Raw genomic sequence first — 23,709 nt, 5'->3', positions numbered from 1 at the left:
ATAATAGGATTTATTTATATGCCGCCCAATCACTGGGAATCCAGTGGGATCTATATACAAATACAATTATGTTCATGAAACGTCTAGCATTTTCAACTAGGTTTTGTGATGGAGGGATTTTTCTCACTTAAAACCCAACCAGCAGCTTTAATTTCCAGCTGTTTCCTCTGGAAAGATTTCTTCCACGGTGTCACTTGAAAGCAACTGAAGGTTAGAGGTTCTGCACCATATGCCCTTCTGCTAAATGCATGGTCTTATCTGCCCTCTTTGTCCTGCCATTAGCATTGCAAAACCACCATCTTGTGTGTGCAAAGCTGCTCAAAGTGCTGCATTTCTCTAGGCTAGCAAAGTAACATTTCGGACTGGGGCTCACAGAATATCCCAGCCAGCACAGCCTTGGGCTGGAGATTCTGGGAATTACTGTCCAAAAATGATGACTTCCAAACTTCAGCCCTTTATTAAAACATTCAGGTATGCATCATTCATTTGGATCTCAATTTTCCCTTGCAGGCTAGAACAGCCATACTTCAGTGCCAACGCTCAGTTCTTCCAAGCCTTGAGCCACTGTTCTTCGCTGCAGCGTCTTTGCATCATCTCCCGGAGTGGGACTTTGCAGTCAGATGCTGTGATGTCATTCATGGCCACCTGCCTTGAGGTCATCATGTGCCACATGTTTACAGGAGAGTCTCTAACAGTTTGCAAAAACCTCCAACAGTCCCTGATACGAAGGTGAGTGTAGATAGAAGGTATGACCAGGTTCTTCTACTCATTCCTGCCCTCCTGTTGTGTACAGTGACCAATTATATATTTGTTTAATTATTTGAAAACTAAGATAATTTCTGTCTCCTGTGTCATCATGGCTTGAATAAGCATATGAAATTGGGGATGGGGGGAAGAAGTTGAGGGTCTGAAGTGCATGGCTACCTCTACGGAGTTAGCCTCAGTAAGAGATGATTTGTTCCTTCTGCTCTGAACAGTAGACCAGGTTGGTTGGATTTCCAAGGGCCATACTGGACCCCCCAGTATGGTTTTTATTTCTTTCTGGCAAAACCAGTTGTCTTTACTAAATCTAGTCCTGGAGGGATACAACTTTGCTATGTTGTGAAGTACAATTAAGCCACACTGGTGTCTTCCCTTCTTCTAGTAAACAAGGAATTTGTCAGATGTTGTCTTGCCTCCCTGTGGGTGAGTTCAGTCCCTTTCTGAATGCTCTGGGTGTTTTTATTAATTACGTGTCCTTTTCCACTTAAAGGTTGGCTAGGGAATTCTGAGAGCTGGATTTCCACACCTCTCTCGGGCACCAGCTTGGTTGGGTTAAGGCCAGTGGAGGGGAAATGGTGTATAAGTGTGAAATATTACTGCTGCGAGGCATCTTGGGGCATCTTAATAAGCTTTTGGAGAAACTCCCTCTCTCTGCAGAACTGCTTCTCTCAGCACCGTGCCGCTTTTGGCATTGCAGCAGTTGGGCAGCCTGCCAAGATGAAGGCTGTTAAAACTCCCCATGATGTCAGTGGATTCTTTACTCTTCTTTTTTAAAAAACAGATCCCTCTTCTCTGTCTTAATTGAATTCATCTATGGGGATTTTTTTCCCCTTTCCATAAGACCCAGAAATTCCTTCTCCAGTTTTTCTCATTCTTTGCCTGTCCAATATCTCATAACAGCACTGATTTAAGCTTTAATATCCTTTTTCCTGTGCTGGGTTACACCATCCAGCAGCTAGGCTGCAGCTGCTTTATTCCATCTCATGCAGACTTGCCTCTTTGTTTCCCCATCTCTTTTTAAAAAGTGGTGGCTTTCTTTACAATGCTAGTGTGGTGTAATATCTTTCCCTCTTACTTCTACTCTATTTTCCTTCACTTCAAACCAATTCAATGTTAATATGAAAGAGAGAGAACACTCCGCCTATATCAGAGAAATTAGTCTGTCTCACAATGCTTCTGAATCTCTCACAAGCCAGATGTGATGGTGGTGCCCATCCTTGCATTGCTTGGCTTATCAGCAGCACGTTGCTTTGATGTAGCTTTCTTGACTAATAATGGATGGACCCTTGATGTACAGCCTGTGGACATGCATGGGCCTGGTTCTGTGGCTCCTACCCACTTGGACAAAACATTTTTATTAACCGAGGCAGTGATCTGGGAATGGCAGGGAGAAGACTCCTTTCTGTGGTGAAGCAGGAAACCTAGTTCTTAAGCAATTAAAATGCGTGAGAAAGGCTGTTACAGTTTGCTAGGACAGTGATCCAGATTAAGTGGCATGGGGAGGACAAGGCTCTTTTCAGTGTTAAGCAAAGCGACCCAATCCTGTCTGATCAGTGAGAGCAAAGGTAAGAACAATTTAAAGCCATTTAAATTGGTCAGTATGGAGTAGTGGTTGGGATGCTGGACAAACCAACACTCTGGGAGAATCATGTAAATGCTCTCTCAGCCTAAGAGGAAGGCAGTAGCAACTCTTTTCTGAACCAGTCTTGCAAGGAAGACCCCACCCGCCTTAGATCTCCATAAGTCAGAAACAACTTGAAGGTACACAACACACACCTTTGAATTAATGCAGCGATGCAGATGTTTAAATAGTCAAATATTTAAGCTGTTCATTCAAGGAAGCTTTTGTCTTAAAGCTGTGCTATGTATCTAATGTTGCTTATTAGTTGATCTGTTTTTATTATATAAATATCTATCATGCTAGATGATTATTTGTAGGTCCTCCAACATTCAGTACTTGAAAATACATTAAAAATGGGTGCCCACGTTGCCACGAAGGTGTCCTGCTTTATTTCTCCTCTCTGTGGTTTTAGATTTGAGTCTGTCAGCATATCCTTCACTTTAATCCTTGCATCTTTTTATAGGGAAGATGCTCATTTGAGAGGACCTGTACTTGCTTTTGGATTTGATGCCTACCACCATAATCATCTGCAACTGTTGTAACGGATGGCCAAAGGATGGCATTGGATAGCCCTGAAGCACAATCCTATCTCCCCCTCCACTACTCAAGCATACATAACCTTGGCCCTAAGCCTCTAACCTAAGGACTCCAGGTCCTGTCTATTCTTGGAAGCTAAGCCGGGTCAACTCTTAGTGGATGGGAGACCACCAATGAATACCAAGTGCTAGAGGATATATTTCAGAGGAAGGGACTGGCAAAACCACCTCTGAGTGTTCCTTGCCCAATAAAACCCTATGAAAGTCATGGGGTTCCCATTAATCAACAGGCAATTTGCAGACGTGTGTGTGTGTTGTGTGTGCGCGCACACACACACACACATATCCTTCTCTTGGGTGACTGAATGTTCTGTCAGCTGACTTTCAATTCTGTCTCCCCTAGATGGAGCTGTGGTTTCTTGCTATAAGCTTCAAAAGGGCTGTCTCTCCCCACTCCTCAGCCCAGCCCCACTGCAGGGCAAGTATTCTTCACCTGTGTGTCTGTCACTGTTTTTCTCCCCACTGCAGGAGTCATGCCAAGCGGAGAATTCCAATGACTTGTGTTGTAGTGTTATTGCAAGCACAAGTGCTTAGGAAGAGAGGGTTGTCGCCTTCTTTCTCCCTGCCATACGCATCAGGATGGTGACATTAAAAGAAATGTTTATGATAGCAGATGTCCTTCTGGCCCCACAGAATGCATATCTTTCAGGTTTTCACCCATCAAATGGCAGCATTTGCATTGCTCTGCAGATAGGAGAGTCTCCTCAAGGACAGCAAAAGAGAGCAAGAAAAATCCAGGGACGATCTGCAACTATGAAGTGTGTGCGTATGTATAGTGTGGGTGCGTGTTTGTATTTAAAAACAGATGAAGTGGGAGTCAGGTCTGAGCCTATGTGAATGATTCCTGAGAGCACAGGTTTATGGCAAGCCACACACACACAGACATTTTGCAGAGCAAGAAAGCCTAAAGCCGCCACACATTGCAAACACAAACACAATTGGTGACACAGACAGCACGCCTGGCTTGATTTAACAGTCTGATCTTATTATTTAGATTCAAGCTTCATTGTGCATCAGCAGAAAGGGTGACAACTAGCGCATGACGAGGCCTCTTGCTCTGGTTTAGACGTTCTGTTGTAAACTACAGTGGGGCTGATGGGGAAGGAGAGCGGGAAGAGTAGGACAGGGGTTTGTGGAAATGTTGGTCAGCAGGAAGGTGGCAGAGAGGTGGGTCTGTAGAGTGCGAGGGAAAGGTTTAATAATATGAGAATATACTGTACAAACATAACAGGGTCCTGTTGATGGAGACAGGAGGCTAGATACAGCTTCCCAATTCCTCCCATTTAGCACTTGCTGTTAATTCCTTGTATCTCCAGTGAAGCTGGGAAAGACTCCCCTTTTTTCCACCAGGGACCTCTGGAGCCAGTGGCAGCCACCACTTCTTGTAGCAGTATGTTTTGCAGATTGAATTGTATATTGTGTGAAGGAAGACTTTTTAAAATGTGTTGTATCATGGCTCTCCTGTCAGTTGACTTTAGCAAGAGATCACGATCTGTATCACTTAGAGACAGTGACTAACTTTTGCTCTCTTCTCAGTCTCCACACAAAACTTAATTTCTTGCATGTCTCTGCTGCAGAGATCCAAGAATTTCTTTGAGCCTTTTTTAACACACACACACACACACACACAGGTCCTCAACCAGTAACTTTGGACTTTTCGTAGCTTTTCCATGTATCGGACTTCCCACTTTGTGTTTTGCTTTTAGGAATTTTGTTTTAAGAAAAGGCAAAAGATGGTGAGATGAGGAATCTTAAAGTTTGGAAAAGTCTGAAGATTCCCAAAGAAGCAGGTATTTTAGCTTTTTTAAGGTTGCTGCTAGAAATGTAAGAGTTTCAGAAAAAGTCTCTTTTCTTAAAACAAAACCAAAAATAAAGCCCCTGTGTGTTTCTCAAGAAATGCCTTGGTTTGGTACATAACCACCCGGGAAGTTAGATCCCACAATTTGCACTAGGATTTCAGCCAGGCAATGAACAAGTATTCCTTGGCATGAAAGAAGAAGAAAAAACCCAGGCCTAAGCACCATTCCAGTCCAGTCTGTGTTTCAAAAACACCATCTTAATATGTCACTGAGCACATCCAATGCACGCTCAGAACATAAGAGTAAACAGCTTTCTACATTCCTGGCTGGGAGATTCTAGGAGTTGTAATCCAACTATGTGCCAGGGTGGAAAAGGCCAATATAGAGCTTAAAATCTGTGTAGTAATGAATGTGGAGTCTGTTTTTGTGACATAAATGTAACTTCTCACTCTCTGTCCAGCACCCTTCCTTGCGTTGATCGACTTCACATTAGGCTGTGACTGGATCTTGGTTTGAGAGAATCCTTTCTCACCATGATACTTAATTCATTTTTTAAAATCAAATCTGGAAGTGGTGAGGATTAAATCTGGGACCTTCTCTCTCTAACCCGGAGCTACCCTTTCCGCTGACCTCTCAAAGCTTTTCTTCTCTCCCCCATCCTTGACAGTTCCATTGCTTGTTTCCCACATCTTTTCAGACTATTTTCTGAAAACTGACCTTGGCCACCTTTTCTGACCAATGAAATATTTTTTTGTAGCCATAGCTGGGCATGTCATTTTGGCTTCTCAGTTCTAGCCATGCCCATTCCTGGTTCTATTGAGATTGCTACCCACAGAGCTTGGTCATTGTGCCAAGTATCAGTCTCCAAAGCCATATGAAGTACCTGCTTCCAAAATAGGTCTAGAGGGTACCTCCCTCACCACTCACTCAAGAGAGTCCCTCCATCTCAGGCATTATGTGACTGGCTTCCCAACTTAAAGGGTGGTGTTTGCTTTCACATTTTCTGAAAATGCAAGCCCTGCTTATATTGTAAAAGCAAATACTTTCCTGCAGTTTCTTAGCCCTGAATTTCCATTCTGTTCTTAAACTGCTCTTCCCATTCTCACGCTACAGTGATCACATTCTTAAATTATTTATCTTCCTTTCTTTGCCCCCACCCCACTCCCTTTAATTGTCATTTAGTCAAGCTGTAAATATTTAATTCTTCTCTCTCTTTTTTTCATTCTCAGAGTTAGTCCTGCCAGTTCATTAATCACCACCAGCTCCTCTCTTTTGAAATGGCTTCTCTTGTTTGGCAACCACTATATAGCAAAAGAGATGCTCTTAATGCAGCCTTTCTATTCTTCTGGGTTCTGCATTGAGCACTGGATCAAGGGTGTGACATATGTCTCTCTGGACAGGCATCAATAAGGGAATGGGTTTTAAATTTGCGGGCTAAGAGATTCAGAGCTGGAGAATGGATTCCTCCTTCACTTATGCTCTGTTCTGGGTTCATATAGTTTTAATTGCTTGCTCCTTAATGGATACCTAGGAGGTAGTTGCATTTCCTAATTACTCATATTCCTGCAGGCATGGTGTCTTGTCCAGGCTGTACCCAAAATCCAGACCTGAAGTGCACATTTGCATTCGTGAAGTCAGTTGCGGAAGCTGGTTGCGCGGGAAGTGTGCATCCCTAGGTTTTTATAGCTGCTGTGTTTTTGCTGCCTTGGCTCAGTCCAGTTGTGGATATAGAACTATCTTTGGAACATGTATTCTTCACTAAGCAACTGCATAAGATTAACATACAGGTTTATGTGTGTCTGTGTCAGTACTTGGGAAAAATACTTCTCTGGATTCCCCCAGTTCCCCAGCCAGCAAGCCAGTGTTGGATGGGGGGGGGGGGGTCTGGGAGTTGGAGTTCATTTCCCTCCAGCTTTGTTGTTTGTGTGGACACAAATAATTCTGCAAGGGATGAGGTAAGATAACAGGGGTACCTGTGCAGTGCTTGGTCTATGCTGGCTGGCAGCCTCAGCAGTCTCCTTCACCAGTCGGTTGCCCAGATGGAGGAAATTGACAGGTCCAGGAGCCTTGGGGGAGGCAGAAGCTGTCTGGCATCATCTGGCTGCCATCACCAGAGTGTTGCTAGAAATGAGGTTGGCTTGTGGTGCTCCTGTTCCATCTCAACCAGCCAATAGTTCTGTTTTCACCGAGGAAACGAGAAGGTGGGGGCAACACCCTTTGAAAGATGCACAGCACCTGACTGCTGCAGTAGATCCATTGCTGCTGTAAAGAGCAGGCACTGGCCCTTGCCACTACATTTGGTTGCAAAGGGGGTAAACGTATTTCTCCGTAGCACATCTTCTCTTTTTCCTTGCCTCCTGCTCCTCCACTTCTTCCTGACCTTGAAAAGGCTCCCACCATTCTCCATTGCAGCTTGCGACGGGTTGGCACATTAGCTGCCAATCCCACTTTGCTAGCCTAAGCATGTCTGCTGGCTGGGTCCCCACCTCCAATTGCGAAAGGCTTAATGTATCGCTCGACTGGCGTAGTGAATCATTTAAGATCTCGTTCCAGCTTTCATTGTCTGTTTGGCTTCCTGCTCTCTTGGAACCCTTGAATCAGCCTGTCAGTTTGAATTAATAATAAACTCTGGAGCCGCCTCCTTGGCTTGTGTTACTCGAAGGTTGGGGCACTTGTTGAAATCTGATTCTGCTCTGGGTGTGTGAGTCCTCCTCAGTGCCTCCGCTACCCTCCACTGGTTGGGGGATGAAGGCAGGGAAGGGGCAAGGGTTTCTCTGCCAGAGCCAGGATGGGAAAAAGATGGAGAAATGGTCCTGAGGAGGAGTTGGCTGTCGTATTTAATGAGTGCATGCCTGCAACCAGTGAGGCTGAACACCTGCAGAAGGGGGCAGGGATGGTCCCACACCTGGCACACTCCCTAATCCATCCTCCTGCACTTAGAAGATAGCAGAGAGAGAATTTCAAAGCCAGTGGAAATAAGCAAAGTCTGTACATGGACAGGTCTTTTGATGACACCAAAGCCTATCAAAGTCCCTGTTCAGTGGACCGGTCCATGTGGTTGTTAGTGGTTAGAGTGTTTTGAGGTGGCCTGGATTCAAATCCCTGCTCCGCCATGAAGCTTAGGTGGTGATTTTGAACCAGTTGTATGCAGACTCAGCCTGGCATTCATTGTAGAGTTGTAGTGAGATTAAGAGGAGGGAAAAAAAACAAGGGGAAGGGAGAATTTTGTGTATTCTTTCTGAGCTTAGTGGAACAAGATAGGAAGGAAGTTGGAAACACATTTCACCCTAAACCAGGTGTATTAAAAATATCTTAGTTTCTGCAAGCAGCAAAAACCAGCATCTGCTGTCAGAATGAAAAATGCCAACAGACAGAAAGAAAGAGAGCTGCTCAGTACCTCTGGTTGGTATTCTGGCAGTTACAGGAACCATTTTAGAGACCCCCGAAGAGAAGAAGCAAAGTGTACAGAATTTTGACACTTCTTGAAGCTCAGATACTTACAAGCCTAGGTAGTTCCAATGGTCCTGGTGTAGCTATGTGTTCTACTAGGTCCAGATGGAAGAGTAAGATGCTTTGGGCCAAGATCATTGTATACAGTGCTTCTTGAAGGTAGGTGGGAATTCATGGCTTGAAGCAAGCTGCTTCAGCAGCAGCCTGTTGTTCTGGCTTGAGATAAACCAGGAAGTCAAAGAGGTGGGTGTTCATGCCCTGTTTATAGGCTTCCCATTGGCATCTGATTGATACTGCTGAAGAGCGAAGCCTTTGGTCTGATGAATCGTGCCTCTTAAGGATTTTTGGATGGCACAGCTAGCAGACATCCAGTGGTTTCCCCTTCTCCTTCCCTTCCTCTCTGTATTCTGGGTTAATACAGCCCTTTCCACACAAGAAGCTTTGAAGTTGCACCTTGCTTTTGTAAACATGCCCCGATATGTATGCAAGAGGGGAGGGCAGAACAAGAGGCATCCACGGTTGTCATAATGTGTTTCCCAAGCAGAAATTAAGCTTAATTGGGCAATTATTGAAATAAGTTTTTAATTTACAGGAGCTGTTGGGAAACAACTTCTCTGTGTGTTTGAGTTGTAATGGCTGATGCTAGTTGATGGGAGGGCTACTTGGGCTTCCTTCCTTTCTGGCCTTTGTTCCTCTCCAGCCACCCACGTCCATTTGGCTCCTTGGGATGCAATTTCTTCGCTACTGTGCTGGGAAGCTATTCAGTGCCATTGATTCGTGGCTCTCAAGGTGTTTTGCCTGTCAGAAATCACTACAGTGGAATAGTTAGCAGTGGGTGGGTAATCGTACTAGCAGAGGATGGACTGGGGGGAGGCATGTAGAAAGAGAGTTGTTATCTCTGCAGTCTCTGTAGAAAATTCCTAGAGTCCAAGTTGCATCTTCCCTTGTTTGAAGCATGGCACCTGTGTGCTCACCCTGTACCACAATGAACTCCTTCCACATCCAAGGCCAACTCCATGTTGTGGAAACTCAGCCTTAAGTACCAGCTCTTTCTGGTTCTGTTTTTAATAGGCACATTTATTATATTATTTGAGCACTATCATTCTGTGCGCTTTAATTCTGAGTAACAGCACAGCGAGATTCTCTGTCCTTGTAGTCACCGAGAGGGATTAAGAGGGTCCTTGTTCCCCATTCTGCCAGGCGCTGCAATTGAGTGGAAATAAGCCACCCCTTTTGCCTCTCTTCAGTCATCTCAAATATGCAAGCTACCAATATGCTGGAGGTGGGTGGATGATATATGAAGCATAAGTAATTGTGAGAGTGTTGCTGAGGCTGCAGACTGGGGAGCAGATCCGCCTGTGGAAAATCTCACACATTCTTCCAAGTGTGTAAGGGCACCTCCATCCCTTTTAGAACAAGCTGTGGTATTAACAGTAGTGTTTTTCTGGCAGCGTGTGATGAAACAGGCTGCAGTCCATGAAAGCTGATGCCAAATGAAATTCTTCAGTTGTTAAAGTGCCCAAGATTTTCCTTTTGCTGCAACAGGCTAACGTGGCTTCACGTGTATACATCCCAGAAATACCCTATATATGTGAACCATGTAGTGAAATATTCAGAGTTTCAAAACACTTCTTTTTGGATTATTATTCCCAGGCACCCAGGAACAATGCATCTGGTTCTAGAAATTTGTAGATCCAAAGTGGTTCTAGTACTCATTTTGGTAGTAGAAATGGGGGGCTTGCAAATTCCACAGTAACAGGAAGGTCCAAAGATGGGTTTCATGCACAATCCCAGGGTTATTAAGCTCTAGCCCTCCTTGTGCAATTTGAGCAGTGCTAGACATTGAGGTACTACACAATCAAATGTATGTTAGGATGTTTAATTACTGGTACAGGATAATTCAGATGGGTGAAGACAGACTATTCAAGATCTGCCACAGGGCACGGCTGGCCTTAGCATGGGATAATTTCTGGTTTCCAAAACCCTTCAGATTTAACACTGCCAAATGTTTTTTTTTTCCTGTGCAAGCATTGAACACCTTAAGAGATGCATCAAAAATGTCTTTAAGTAACGAGTATCTGATGTAGGAGCACAAACTGATATAGCCACTTGTCCTTCAGCAACTATAATGTAATTTCTAGCAAGAGCAAAAGGCCAGCATCCCTATGAAGATGGAACCTTGGAAGGGTTTTATCTGCCTCTGTTTGAAACAGAGGGAGTAAACGGTTCAATAGGGCAGATTTTTGGCTATTCCAGTCTCAGATAAATTAGATATATATGGAGCTACAACACTGGAGGATTTTCTTGACTATATTCTTGAATGTCAGATTGACTTGTCATTAAAGGTGCTGGAAAATGAATGAGAAACTTTCTTATTACAAGGAGCATATTAGTATCCACTTGAAGTGTTGTTGCAGGTAGGATTTGTTTGGTTTTTTTTTACAGTTAATGCTGTTAATTGCAGGGGGAAAAAGGTTAGATGACAACCACAGTTGTGAGCAAAAGTCTGACTGTTGAAGGAACTGATTTGGCCATAGGTGCATGTTTTACATTTGTATTCTCCACTTATTTATATTACCATATTTTTCCTTAGACAGGCAAGTTAAATTCAAAATGCATATTTCAAGTGTATTTCTCTTTTAATGAATTTTAAGGCTATTTTTAAATGGTTGTGATATGTGTTCTGTTGACTAACTTAAATTATGCCGATGCTGTCACCCCCAGAATCCTTCAACTACCGTGCACAATTATAGGAGTTCACATGTTTGTAGGAAGGTGTTCTGGGATCCACAGAGCTGTTGTATTATGGTGATGTATGGCGACATCGGAATCATACAAGCCATTGTTTTCCCTATTACCATGTATGAATGAGAGAGCTGGACAGTTAAGAAAGGAGATAGGAGGAAAATCAATTCATTTGAGACGTGGTGCTGGAGAGGAGTGCTGAGGATACTGTGGACAGCCAAAAAGACAAACAAAGGGGTTCCTAGAGCAGATCAAGCCAGAAATCTCCCTGGAAGCCAAGATGACAAAACTGAGGCTGTCGTACTTCGGATACATCACGAAAAAGCCACAACTCATTAGAAAAGACCATAATGCTAGGAAAGGTGGATGGAAGCAGAAGGAAGGTTGCATACTAGATGGATGGACTCAATTAGGGAAGTCATGGGTATGGATTTGCAGGCACTAAGCAGAGCTGTTGAGGACAGGGAGTCTTGGAGATGTCTCATCCACATGGTCACCATGGGTTGTCACAGTTGACTCAAGGGCAGTTAACAACAACAAACGGGCAACATAAGTCCTCACTGCTTCTCTTGCCAGCTCTGTAGGCTGAAGCTGCAGCATTCACCTGCCTGCCTCTGCCTTTCTTTTTTCCATCCGGCAGTCTTTCCTGACATGCTGCACATGTGAGGAGACAGATCCAGTCGGAAGCCCTTGCAGGTGAGGAGGAGGGAGCCAACTTCCACAGAGAGATTAGAGCAGATCTTGTGGCCCTCTCATTAAATCAGTGTCTTTCTTTTCACCTCCCTGTGCCTCAGGGTCAGTCTAACAGGGGAGCCGTAGTTGCTGTGCACTTAATCTAGAGCAGCTGGAGGGAGTGATGAAAAATCGCTGTATCCTCTGGAGTTTGAAAGATTGCGGGTTCTTCCTAGTCACTATCTTTAAGAGGAGTTCAAGCGATGGCCTTCGATCAAAGCAAATAAATCTGAGGAGGTTTAGGGGCTGTGGGGCAACCATAATCAGTTTGGTATATGCATGCCATGGTTTTTGTGGTGGCCTAGGATGGGGTGGTGATTGGTGGCGGCACGAAAGGCAGCTTTCTGAGCCATCTCAGCTTTCTTTAAAAACAAAAACAAAATAAGGGCATGCTTCTTGCTCTTGGAGACATTGGACGCCCCACGGATCATCTTTGCAGCTGAAGTGGTAGCTGAATAAGTTATTTCAGACTTTGAGAAACATTGCTGTTTCATTCCAGATCCTTGTTTCTCCCATCTAGGAAAACCAGAAAGAGTTGTGCAGAATTGTGAAAATTGCTGAGTAGCTTATGCAAAATGGATTATATTGCTCCAATTGCATTTTTGACGTGGATTGAAGAATCCAATTTTTCTTGGAACAGAGCCATAGTGTGTAGCTTCTGTGGTAATCCATATCTTGGTGGCAGCAGCTTGTTAAGGGAGTATTTGGAAATTTGTAATATAAGGGGGGAAGATCCCCCGCTTCATGAATTGCCGAAAACAATAAGGTGTAGAAGGAGTATGAGCATATATCTTTGGATTTGTGCTTTTAAAATGAGGCAGAAGTGGAATGTGTAGACCCAAGTCTGATACAGAATACGCAAGCCCAGCTTTACTCTTCCTTGCCCAATTTGCAAGAGTTTCAGCAAGACCTTGGTACAGTTCCTTTTTTGGACTACAAGTCCTAGAATCCCCCAGGCAGTCTGTGTAGTCAAAGAAAGAAACTTCTAAGCTGTTTAGAGCAGCTGTTCCTAAACAGTGTCCCACAAGAAAGAGATCTACTAACCCAAGTTTCCAGTGAGGCCAGAACAGAAATGACTGGGTGTGACCATTGCCCCTCTCAAAGCAGATCATCCTGTATTGTCTTTCCACAAGCCAACATGGCCGGATTGTTGAGTTGCTGCAGATGCATCCATGTCACCTGCCTTCCAGTGACATAGTCTTTTGGTTTTGTCTGTACTTGGCGTACCCCTGAGCTTACCTCTCCATAACAGTGATTCACACTGAGAAGGCATGAGAAGCAAACTCCTGTGCTGCCAGGTAGTTCTCCCTCCCAAAGAGTCCATCCTTTCATGTGCTAGACCCATACCCATCTCCACTATTCATTTGGGGGAGAAGATGCAAGGCGGGGGGGTTGTGCTGGAGCCCTACAAGTGCTGATAGCCCTGGTTTGGGCTGATGGCTGTGACTGCTTTTTAAAGCTCCAGCGGTTGCCATTTTCCCTTCCTCCTCTGAAAACAGACCCAACCTGCTCTTGTCCCCTCTGGCGATCAATACCAAATATTTTAACTCGCTTTGTGTGAGTGTGTGCGTGTGTGTGTGTGCTTTCTCTTTCCCAGCATGCCTTATCTTTACTCTCCTGCTGTGTGTCCTATTGCCTCCCTACGTGGCTATCATTATATAGAGCTTGCTGTCTAAGCCAGCTTTAAATGATTATTTCTCTTTTCTCCATCCCCTCTCCCTCCAACACCCCATTTTTGGTAAATATTGTGTATGGATTTAATGGCGGCAGTCCTTTTCTCTGCTTCTGCAATTACAACCCTGCTGGTGCAGCGCCTTCTCTTCTGGCGTTAATTCCCCATCCACTGTAGGTGGGGAGGAGGGAGATATATGGCCCACCCTTCTTTTTCTGGTTGTTTTTAGTAAAATTAGCAACATAGCAGAAAATCTGGGCTGGAAGATATTAGAGTTGTAGAAGGAGGCCAGAATGGGGAGAGTAATAAATGAGAGGGGCTGTAAGGAAGAAAGCCACAACTCTTTATAAAGATTCAATGAAGGGAGCAGCATAGGTGAGGGCAGAACACTACCTCTGCATTCCAGTCCCTGGCATCCTGTATAGCATCCTTGTTCAACACAATCCTCTCCAGATAAGATGTTCTGAAGCTCTTATTGCCTCCTTGGCCTCTGTATGTGTGTCAGTCAGTTGTGGTCCATCACATCTCAAAAATTCAGGAAGGGTCCCACATCTCTTTATCTCTTTCTGGCTGCATATATTGCAAATTGGTTTTCTGAGAGTGTATCCTTCTGTATCTCCAAAGGCACCATCCGCATCCAAGATGAGGGTTTCAGGAGGTTGAGCAGCACCCCTATGTTTTCAGACAAGACCTTGGGAACTGATTGTAACATTTTAAATGGCTTTAAATCTGTTATTTAGTTTATCTGATTGCTAGTTTCTTTTAACATGTTTTTTATTGTACTTTTCTCTCTTTTGTAAGCCACTTGAGTCCAAGTTTGGAAAGAAGATGGGGTATATCTGGCTGGGAAATGCGGCACCCTTTAGGACAGCTCCTCCTGTGATCTTTCCTCGTTGACCCTAAAGCTTTTCTTTATCTGGTTTAGTTTTCAGGCTGACAGACCTGCACTGAACGTCGTCGTGTTTCCTCTCCTGCATGAAGACTTGACAGAGGTTATCCGAGATGTCCCCATGATGCACTTGGATGAGATCACTTTGTTCAAGAGCCGGGTGGCTGAGGAACCACCGAACCTGTGGTGGTGATGGTGATGTAGCCAGACCAGGACACTTGACATGGACAGAAGAAGGCGGCTACTTCTCCTTGACTGAGAGTCCCTGTTCTTGAACGCTGCTGCCATTTTGTTTGAATGCTGTGCAATTTCTGTGCTACTGCCAGGGCCTTACTTGCCAGGAAGCTGGAGAGACTTACAGATTCCTTTAGGGGACAAAATTTGCCCTTGGAAAACCCCTAATATTTATTCATTTTAACTTCTAGCCCGTTCCTGTTTCTGAGGAACTTGGGGTGGGTTTGTAATTGGAAAATATTGGAACCTTCCTTTTTGAGTTATCTCCTTGCTATTTAATAATATAAATTCTTCTTTAATTTGAAAGGTCGTTAAAAAGGGTAAGGGGAATTTAACTTGAAAGAATGTACTCCTTTCCTCCCTCCTTTATCTATGGCTGCTTGTTCTTGGACTCATTTGTCTTTTTATTTTTTGGTGCTTTAATGATTTGTTCTTTCCTTGAGTGTCTTAAGGAGCTTCTTAAGTAAATGCAAAGGGAGGATGTGTCAACACTTTATTTATTCAGGGGACTCAAATGTGCTTGGGTCACATTCCCAAGCCCCCTACTCTGTCAGTATCTCCTGATAAGGACAGCTGTACAGATCAGACATGCTGTGCCAGGTGCAAACCTGCTTTTCAGTCTTTTAATCCTGTGGTTGTCCAGAGGAACTCACCTTCTTATGCCTGAGATATGCTTGGAAACAGTTGTCTTGTGGATTACAACTGCCAGAATCCCCTGGCAGAGGTTTCTGGGAGTTGTGGTCCCCATAATGACATTGCCAAGCTTTGGTTGCTGTGCTTTTGTGTTGGAGTGATCAGCCAGGAGTGCTCTTAAATTAAGAAATTTCCATGTGGTGTTAAGGTCTTCATTAAACAAGCCTAAAGAGGAATGCATTCTCCTAAGGAAGACTGGACAATGCAGACATCAGCCACACAGACCTGATGACCGTAAGGCTCCTCTGTCTTTCCAAATTTTAATTTTTCTTCTAAGCTCAGTCTTATATTTTGGGTGTGGCTGTAATGCCCCAGGAGGTTCTCCTTCACAAAATCCACTGCAGTGATGGTGCAGGGTATGATGTCTGTGCTTTTGCATGCAACACCTATTCATTTTAGCACTGGTTGCTTAGGAGAACTTCTTTGACCATTGTCTGGCATGTCTCATTTGGGTCTTGATCATTTATTGACTGCCTTGAGTGAATCAGACACTACAACAAATTATTTTAATTTGTAGGAGGTTCTGACATTAAGATCTTGCTCTCAGATACTGGTGCAAGAAGCTCCCTCTCCTCTTTTTTTTACAGCCCCTAAATCCAAAATCTTTTCTTGCTGGACCTTTTGAAAACAGGCCATGTCCTTCCTTAACAGGTCTGTAGCAGCTTAGGGTCAGGTCTTGGACTGGCACATTTTTATCGACAAGGTGCCAAAATTTCCCCTTTGCCAACCACTTTTTCAAAGGGACGTTGAACCGTTTCTGTGTGGCTAACCAGTGGCTGATCTTTCCCCTTCCATAACACTATCCACTGCTTGCCACACCATCCTTTGTGATCTCGTAAAAGATCCTTTGCTTTCTGTGTCCCTTGGGAAGTGGCAGCGCTGCAAGTCTTGTGGTTTCTCATGGTTTGTGCCATTGTTTGAAGGAGAAGCAGCCATCGATCACTCTTACTCCTTTTTCTCAGTGGCTTGCTTCTGCTGTTTAGTGCTTGAGGTCATGGGCCAGCTTGAGTATCTTGTAACAATGTGTGTGTTCAAATGTGACAATAAATTATCTGTGTTAATTGAATTTACAGTGGATTTCCCTGCCGAGAAGGTATATAAACACTTCCATATACATTTTTTTTGCTATCTTATTAAATCTTTTCCCCAACCCTTGTGGGGAAAATGGGGTGGGAAGTGGAATGACAAGAACATGCCTTCTATCTGTGGTTTGGAAGTCTTATTTAGGAGGTCTGCAGTTTTCAGAATCCCCCAGACATCTTGACAACTGGGGATTCTGGGTGTTGTAGTCTAAAACAGTGGGCTTTCTAGGGTCTGGTCTTAACAGGTCAGTCCATTGGTCCAGCTATCCTGGGACTGTCTGTTTCACTGTCCGCAGTGACTCTCTGAAGTTGCTGTTCTCATCATTTGATATTTTGCTGTTTAAACTGGAGGTTCTAGGGATCATACCCAGGATTTCTGCATGCTGTCAAGGTAAATTGGGAAACTGGGCAGCAGGAGTTAGGAAACAAGATTATCTGGAAAGAAGATGTGGCTGGCTGGATCCCTGAACTAGAGCAGCAGGTTCTTGTAGGTCCTAGTTGTAATAATGTAAACCAGCAACATTTCCACCCAGCTTCGCTTTTCCTTTGATCAGAAAGACTGCAGATGATGTAACCTTTTGACATTGGAGATTGTTGCTGTTGTCATATGTCTTTCAAGTCATTTGCAACTTATGGTGGCTCTAAGGTGAACCTATTACAGGGTTTTCTTGGTAAGATTTGTTCAGAGGGAATTTGCCTTTTCCTTCCTTTGAGGCTGAGAGACAACGACCTGCCAAAGATTGCCTCTTGGGTTTCCATGGCTGAGCAGGGATTCGAAACTTAGTCTCCAGAGTCATAGTCCAATTTCAAATCACTACATATTCCAATACTCACATCATTGTCATCTCATAGGAGATCTGAATAGTAAAATCAAGATAACATTGTACTGTGACATGGTGAAAAATAACAAAAGTAGTCAAAGCTTAAGAATAATCTTGTACATTTGCTTTTCACCACAGCCTTTCCAAACCAGACCCATGTTCCATCTGTGTCAATGAGTGGGAGCCCCCAATTCAGCAGGTCTTCAGGTAGGGCTCTGTGTATGTGTGTCTTGAATAGTGGAGGTTACTGGGAATGGTACCTACCTTGCTTTGCCTGCATTGCCTGCCACAAATTCTCTTAATGCGAAGGAGCGTTTGGCTGCTTCTGCTGCTCTCCAGGCAGGAATCAGCAGATGTTAATAATGTGCTTATTTTCTCTAAGTGCCATTTTGGCATCAGTGTTAATTACAATTTATATTCGGCAACATTTACACTGGGAAAAGAACCCACCCTAATGGTCCCCAATTGATGGGGCGAGGGCTGTTAAGCACAACGCCATATGTTCGGAGTGGTGAAAAGCGGAGGGGGTGCCAAGTGGAGTCAGCAGTGAGGTGCCAAGGGTGTGTGTGTGTGTGTGTGTGTGTGTGTGTGTGTGTAAAATGCCTGAGTGTGTAGATGTGTCTTTCTCTTCCTTTTTTGTCCCTAGTTCAATCCTGAGTCGAAGCAAATTTCCTCTTCTCCTCTAAGCCCCATAACGGTGTGACCCCACCGTTCCCCACAGACGCTTGAATGAGTTCATATTTAATACATGAATCTCTTTCTGTTTTTTTAGTCACCTCCAGGAAAAAAAAGAGAGGATAGGCTTGGCTGCTCCCATAATTCTCTTCCCATAAAGTCTCCCTTCTCCCCTTGAAAATCCATATACCTTGGAGGAGCACTGGGTTTCTCTCTGTCGTTCAGTGGATTAATACTGCCAACATGTTGAAGGGAGGGGGAATGTAACTGCCCCTGTGTTCAGAGCTTTGGGTGGTTTTACCTGAATCAAGATGTAAGATGGCAGAGTATTCCACCCCAGGGCCCCTGCTGTCAGTCTTTGGGAGTTGAGGACAAGCAGGATGCTTTGTCAGATGACGCCGAGGCCCCTGGAACTGTTTTTAAGGTGTGTGAGAGGTCAATATATGCAGGCAGGGTATTGATTTTGCCTACTTGCAGGTGGAGGGCAAATTACTCTTCCTCTTCATCAATACTAAAACATCCATAAATAAGAAGAGTCTTGTAAGCACAGTGAGCCATTGTGGTGCAATAGTTGGAGCTACAAAAATCTGGCATAAAGAATTCAAGAGAGAGCAAAAGAGTTAACAACTGTTGGGGGGGCCAAATTCCTTAAAGGTACCAGATCCTGTTTAATCTTGGAAGCTAAGCAATGTTAGCCCTGGAATTAAAAAATATAGCCGTGTTAGTCTGTAGAATCAGTATGTAGAGAGACTTTGTAGCACCTTTGAAATTAACTGAAAGAAAGAAGTTGGCAGCATGAGCTTTTGTAGGCTTCAGTTTACTTCCTCAGATGCTCTGGTTAGTACTTGGATAGGAGATCACCAGGGGTATGCTCTACTTCAGAGGAACTGGTAAAACCACCTCTTCAGTATTTCTTGCCTAAGAAAACCCTAGGAAATTCCTGGGGTTGCCATAAGTTGAAGGGGGACTTGGACAGACACCCACAAACCAACATAGGAGCACATCAGGGTGAATTGCACCATTGTGAAATGTGCATTCTTATAGGGGGAACAGAGACATTTCTACATGCCTAGAACCATTGCACTACCAGAGCCAGCAATGTGTCTGTTGCACAGTAGGTCCTACATTGTGCTTTGTTTCACAGTGGGCATTATTTATTTTTTGTGGGTTTTTCGGGCTATGTGGCCATGTTCTAGAAGAGTTTATTCCTGACATTTCGCCAGCATCTGTGACTGGCATCTTCAGACCATTACTGGCTTCCTGAGCAAGACAATTTTAAGTATGTCTCAGTCCTGCTTGACTTCAAAAAGGGCACACTTTTCGATCCCAGAATAGATTCTGGTCACAAGAGATATTCTTGGCATCCAATGGACGTCTTGACCCCAAACCCACTGCAGTCATTCTCTCTGGTTTAACACCACCACCCTTCCCTAACCCTATGCCAGTGTGCCAGTCTGGATAACTCTGCTTCTTCAGCATGTGCAATTATTTTTGACATTTCTGTGCTGGCCTCTCTCTGCAGTGAACAGGGAAACTAAGAAGCAAAAGGTACAGATGGAAATCCATGCTGGCCCCCATCCTGATTTTCTCCATCCCAGTTTTGGGGTTTCTACCTCTAGGCAATGAAGAGGCTGGTCTGCCAAAGCTGCAACTTGCCTTGAGGCAAACCATGGGGATGCAGGAAGGACAGGGAGGTCGTCTGACCTTGCTTCTCCATCCATATTCATTGTGGGCCCTGTGCATCTGGATCCTCGCTTGCCTCCACCTTTTCACCTTGCTTCAGAGTCTGTCAAAGGAGCAGTATCCTTGCTTTTTGGATATTGCCAGGGGAAGCTGCCCTTCATCACCAGGTCCAGAAGAGGTTCTGTTGGATGCGAGAAACAGACCCCCCAGCACCACTCCCAGCTGCTGACGCCTCATTTCCATAGAAATGGGATGAGATGGCAGTAAAAAGGGTCTGTGATTGATAGCCAAGGGAGGCTGCCTTGGGTTCACTTTAATTTTTTAGGGGGCAGAAAGAGCCAAATAACAACAATGCCCAGCAGGATAAACAGAGAGTGAATGCAAGTGGTGGAAAAAGAAGTCACCTGTAAAGAACCATTTTGTTCACTCATTTCCCGCATTGCATTTTCATACCTTCCAACATGTCACAGAAGGAAACCCAGACTTGTGTGGCCAAGCAATATCAGAGTGTGGTCAAGATGGCAAAAATTGTTAATGAGGAAGAACACACAAGTCAGAAGAGTGCGGCAGTTCGCTTTTGTCTGAGCCTCCTGGGAAGGATGAGATTTTCTTCCCATCCACTCACCTCTCCAATGCCAAAATCAAGGTTTGCTTTTTGGAATTCATACATATTTTTGAAGCGGTGGCTGTTTGAATCCATGGATAAAGACTCTGTGGATACAGAAGGCCAAGTGCAAATAAAGATGTACCAAATGCAACCAGTATACCTCCCCCCTCTCCATGTTACTTAGACAAAAAGTTGTCAACACCCCAAGAACATTGTTCCAAAGTCACATTTTATATCTCTTGAAAAGTCTGTACTGTTAGATCTGAAGGCAAGGAGGTCTCAGTTTAATTGCTGTGGTTTTGCCCCCCTCCCAGCTTTCAATTGCAAGTGTGGAGCTTTTTATGTTAATACCATAAAAGCCAATGTGCCGATCCGCCTTTGTCTTAAATTATTTATTTAAGTTAATCCCCTTTGCCTTAAAAAACCAAAAACAAGAAGAGTTTTCTCCCCTGAACTTCAAACTTACGTACTGCGAATGTTAAATTGGGCATTGCTAATTAGCCATTTGACAATTAAGGAACGCTGCAACCGTTAAGACATTGGATTTGGACTTGCTTTCTTTATATATTTGTGAATTCAGCTCCCCCCAAAACACACTTTGAAGTCAAAGCTCTATTCAGCTCCTGCCCAAGGCTCTGGGAGATCTTTTTGTTTTTCCCTTGTGAAAACCTTGAAAATTGCTATGAGAGTTTTCCTTTTTTTAAAAAAATAATGAAAATTTTTACATTCATGCTCCAGAATGCTAAGAAAAGAAAAGAGAAAAGGAGTTTGATGGGTGCTTTTTAAGAAAGACGAAAACACAAAGGATTAATCGGTAAGTAGTTAAAAGATTTCCCATACATTGATCAGAATGGAGACCGCAGTCAAGAAGTGAGAAGAAGACTGGGAATGGGAAGGGCAGCTATAAAAGAACTGGACAAGATCCTAATGTGTAAAGATACAGAGCTGAACATTAAGTTAGAATTGCTCAAGCCGTTGTATTCCCTATTACCATGTACAGCTGTGAGAGCTGAACACTGAAGAAAGCAGATAGGAAGACAATTCATTTGAAATGTAGAGAAGAATGCTGAGGATACCATGGACAGCTAGAAGAAACCAACAAAGAGATCCTTGAGCAGATCAAGCCAGAACTCTCCCTGGAAGCCAAGAGGACTAAATTGAAGCTGTCATACTTTGGCCACATCATGAGAAGGCACTATTCTGATGCTGGGGAAAGCAAAGGGAAGTGGAAAGAGAAGAAGACCACATGCCAGATGGATAGACTCAATTGGAGAGACCATGGGCCTGAACCTAGAGACCCTGAGCAGAGAGAGGATAGGGGGGCTTGGAGACATCTCATTGACAGAGTCGCCGTGAGTTGAGATTGACTCGAAAGCTGCTAACAACAAAATATAATCCAGCCTTTCTAAATACTAAGATGAAAGGGGGTACATCAGCCCACCCACCCCATAGCATGATCTCTCAAGCAGACCCAGAGGCTCTCAGGGAGGGAGAAGCAGGGGGGGGCACTAGAGGGGCGTGGACCGCACTGGGTGACAGGAGTGTCACCCAGTGCACTGATCGGAAGCTGTGCCCTCCTTTCGTGTCTGGCAGGTCTGCTAGCTTGGGGGGAAAGTGGGTCTTCTCCCTATCCTGCTGAGCCAGAAAGGCCACGGAGTAGCAGGAACAGCCCACTCCCAAGAATGGTCACTGGTGGGAAGGGCTCTTTCCCACAGTGGGAACCATAGTGCAATAATAAGATCATTTATGAGCCCATGAGAGCTCCAAGATCTGCAGGAGAGGCCCTTCTCTTTGTCCCACCACCTTTTCGGGCTCATTTGGTGGGAACAAGAGAGACAGGACCTTGTTGGTGGCTGCTCCCAGGCTTTGCAATTGCCTCCCTAGATGGCTCTGCCTTTGCTCTCCTTCAAGTCATAACATTTTTATGTTCTCAAACTGACAGGGAGGGGTTTTAATGGTATGTTGTGCTGCTTTATATGTATGTAGTCTTTACGAGAGCTGGCATGGCGTAGTGTTGGACTAAGACTCTGGAGACCAGAGTTCGATTCCCAGCTCGGCCATGAAACCCATTGGGTGACTTTGGGCAAGTCGCATGTGCTCAACCTCAAAAGGAATGGCAAGCCTCCTCTGAACAAATCTTGCCAGGAAAACCCCATGATAGGTTCACCTTAGGGTTGCCAGCTCCTTCCTCTGAAATACAGCCTACAGCACCTGGTATTTGTTAGTGGTCTCCGAACCAAGTACTGACCAGGGCTGACCCTGCTTAGCTTCCAAGATCAAACAGGATCGTTAGGGTATTTAGTCCATGATGTAAATGCCTCATAGGATTCCAGCTGTTGTGTTCAAAGGAACTGAGATGGCCTTTGAGTAAAGGTGTACCTCTTCAAAGTGACCACATCTTCGTCCATGTCGCACAACACCATTGCTGTATTCAGGCACCATACACACACACACTGGATAATACAGATTTAAAGAAGAGAGACGGGGTGAGAAAGAGAGCCATTGTAATTCTAGAACAATTCCCTGTTTACCATCCGCGGTACCCAGGCTTTGAAAAACGGGAAAAGGACATGAAGGGCCTTCATAAAAGGGCTCATTGCCCTTGTTGTTGCAGCGGAATAAAATTATTTCTCAGCAACAGATAAAAGGAAGTGGGGAAAGCAACTTATTCCTAGCCAGGGAGACTGGATCCCTTGTTAAACCACTGTTACCAAATTAATGTCAAAACGCATCAAACAGGTTCTCACTGTTCGGAGCCCCTGATGCAAAAGTACTTTGCAAATTGGTTACAAAAAAGCATTTTGTTTTGCAGGGGACCAAGCAGAATACAAGCTAATTAGCCATTGTAATAAAGGGGAGGGGGAGAATTGGCAATTATACAAAACAAGCTGTTTTGAAGTATAAATACAAGCTATTTTATGGCCATGCTTTAAATTTATGCGCATATATATATATATATATATATATATATATATGGTGGATTGGTGTTTGTGTATAATCTGTCGGAACAGCTTTTGGGATGCCAGTTTTCCAGGGAAACGGCAGTATTAGCTGAAAGAGGGAACGCTTTGAATTCGAAAAGCAGGTCTTTGTTTTTGAAGACACATTTTAAAAAATAAAACAAAATTCCAAACCAGCAAAAGGCTCTGAAGGTGAGTTTTTAATGAGGACTGAAGTCTGATTCCTACGCTGGAAGAGGCGTACGGAAGCTTCCGTTTGTGTGCCGACGCAGGTAGACAACGGGGAAACGTTTATCGCTATTTGTATCTTGTGATAAAAATACAAAAGCATGGAGGTGGTCATCCATTTTGTCCTTCCTTTATGGATAATTTAGATTTCAAAAAGAGGAGAGGTAAGGATGCAAATGGTTCACTTTGTGCTGTCTTTCCAAATCAGCCGATCCCACCAAATGAGTCTGTGTGTCGGACTTCGGCACCTGTCATCCCCAGACTGATAGGTGGGGCAAATGGGAGTTATAGTTCAACCCATCTTGAGGGTGCACAAGGTTGCTGATGGCCATCACAGAGACAGGCATGTTGTCCCAGGAATTTAGTGAGTACGCAGGACAGGGTTGGTATGGACTGGACTGACATCACACATAATAATAATAATAATAATAATAATAATAATAATAATAATAATAATAAT

General features: G+C 44.1%; 1 protein-coding gene across 1 annotated transcript in view; it reads left to right on the top strand.

The window, feature by feature from the left end:
- FBXL18 (F-box and leucine rich repeat protein 18) overlaps nucleotides 1–16,907 on the top strand; it is a 22,757-nt gene extending 5,850 nt beyond the window's left edge. Inside the window, exons 4-5 of the mRNA XM_042438243.1 lie at nucleotides 511–729; nucleotides 14,303–16,907. Of these exons, the coding sequence (XP_042294177.1) occupies nucleotides 511–729; nucleotides 14,303–14,459 (376 nt within the window). The 3' untranslated portion in view covers nucleotides 14,460–16,907. The remainder of the gene's footprint in view (nucleotides 1–510; nucleotides 730–14,302) is intronic.
- Nucleotides 16,908–23,709: the final 6,802 nt, after the last annotated feature.

Source organism: Sceloporus undulatus, chromosome 8 (assembly GCF_019175285.1).
Source record: "Sceloporus undulatus isolate JIND9_A2432 ecotype Alabama chromosome 8, SceUnd_v1.1, whole genome shotgun sequence".
Classification (NCBI taxonomy): Eukaryota; Metazoa; Chordata; class Lepidosauria; order Squamata; family Phrynosomatidae; genus Sceloporus; species Sceloporus undulatus.
This window is presented reverse-complemented; position numbering and strand designations above follow the sequence as displayed.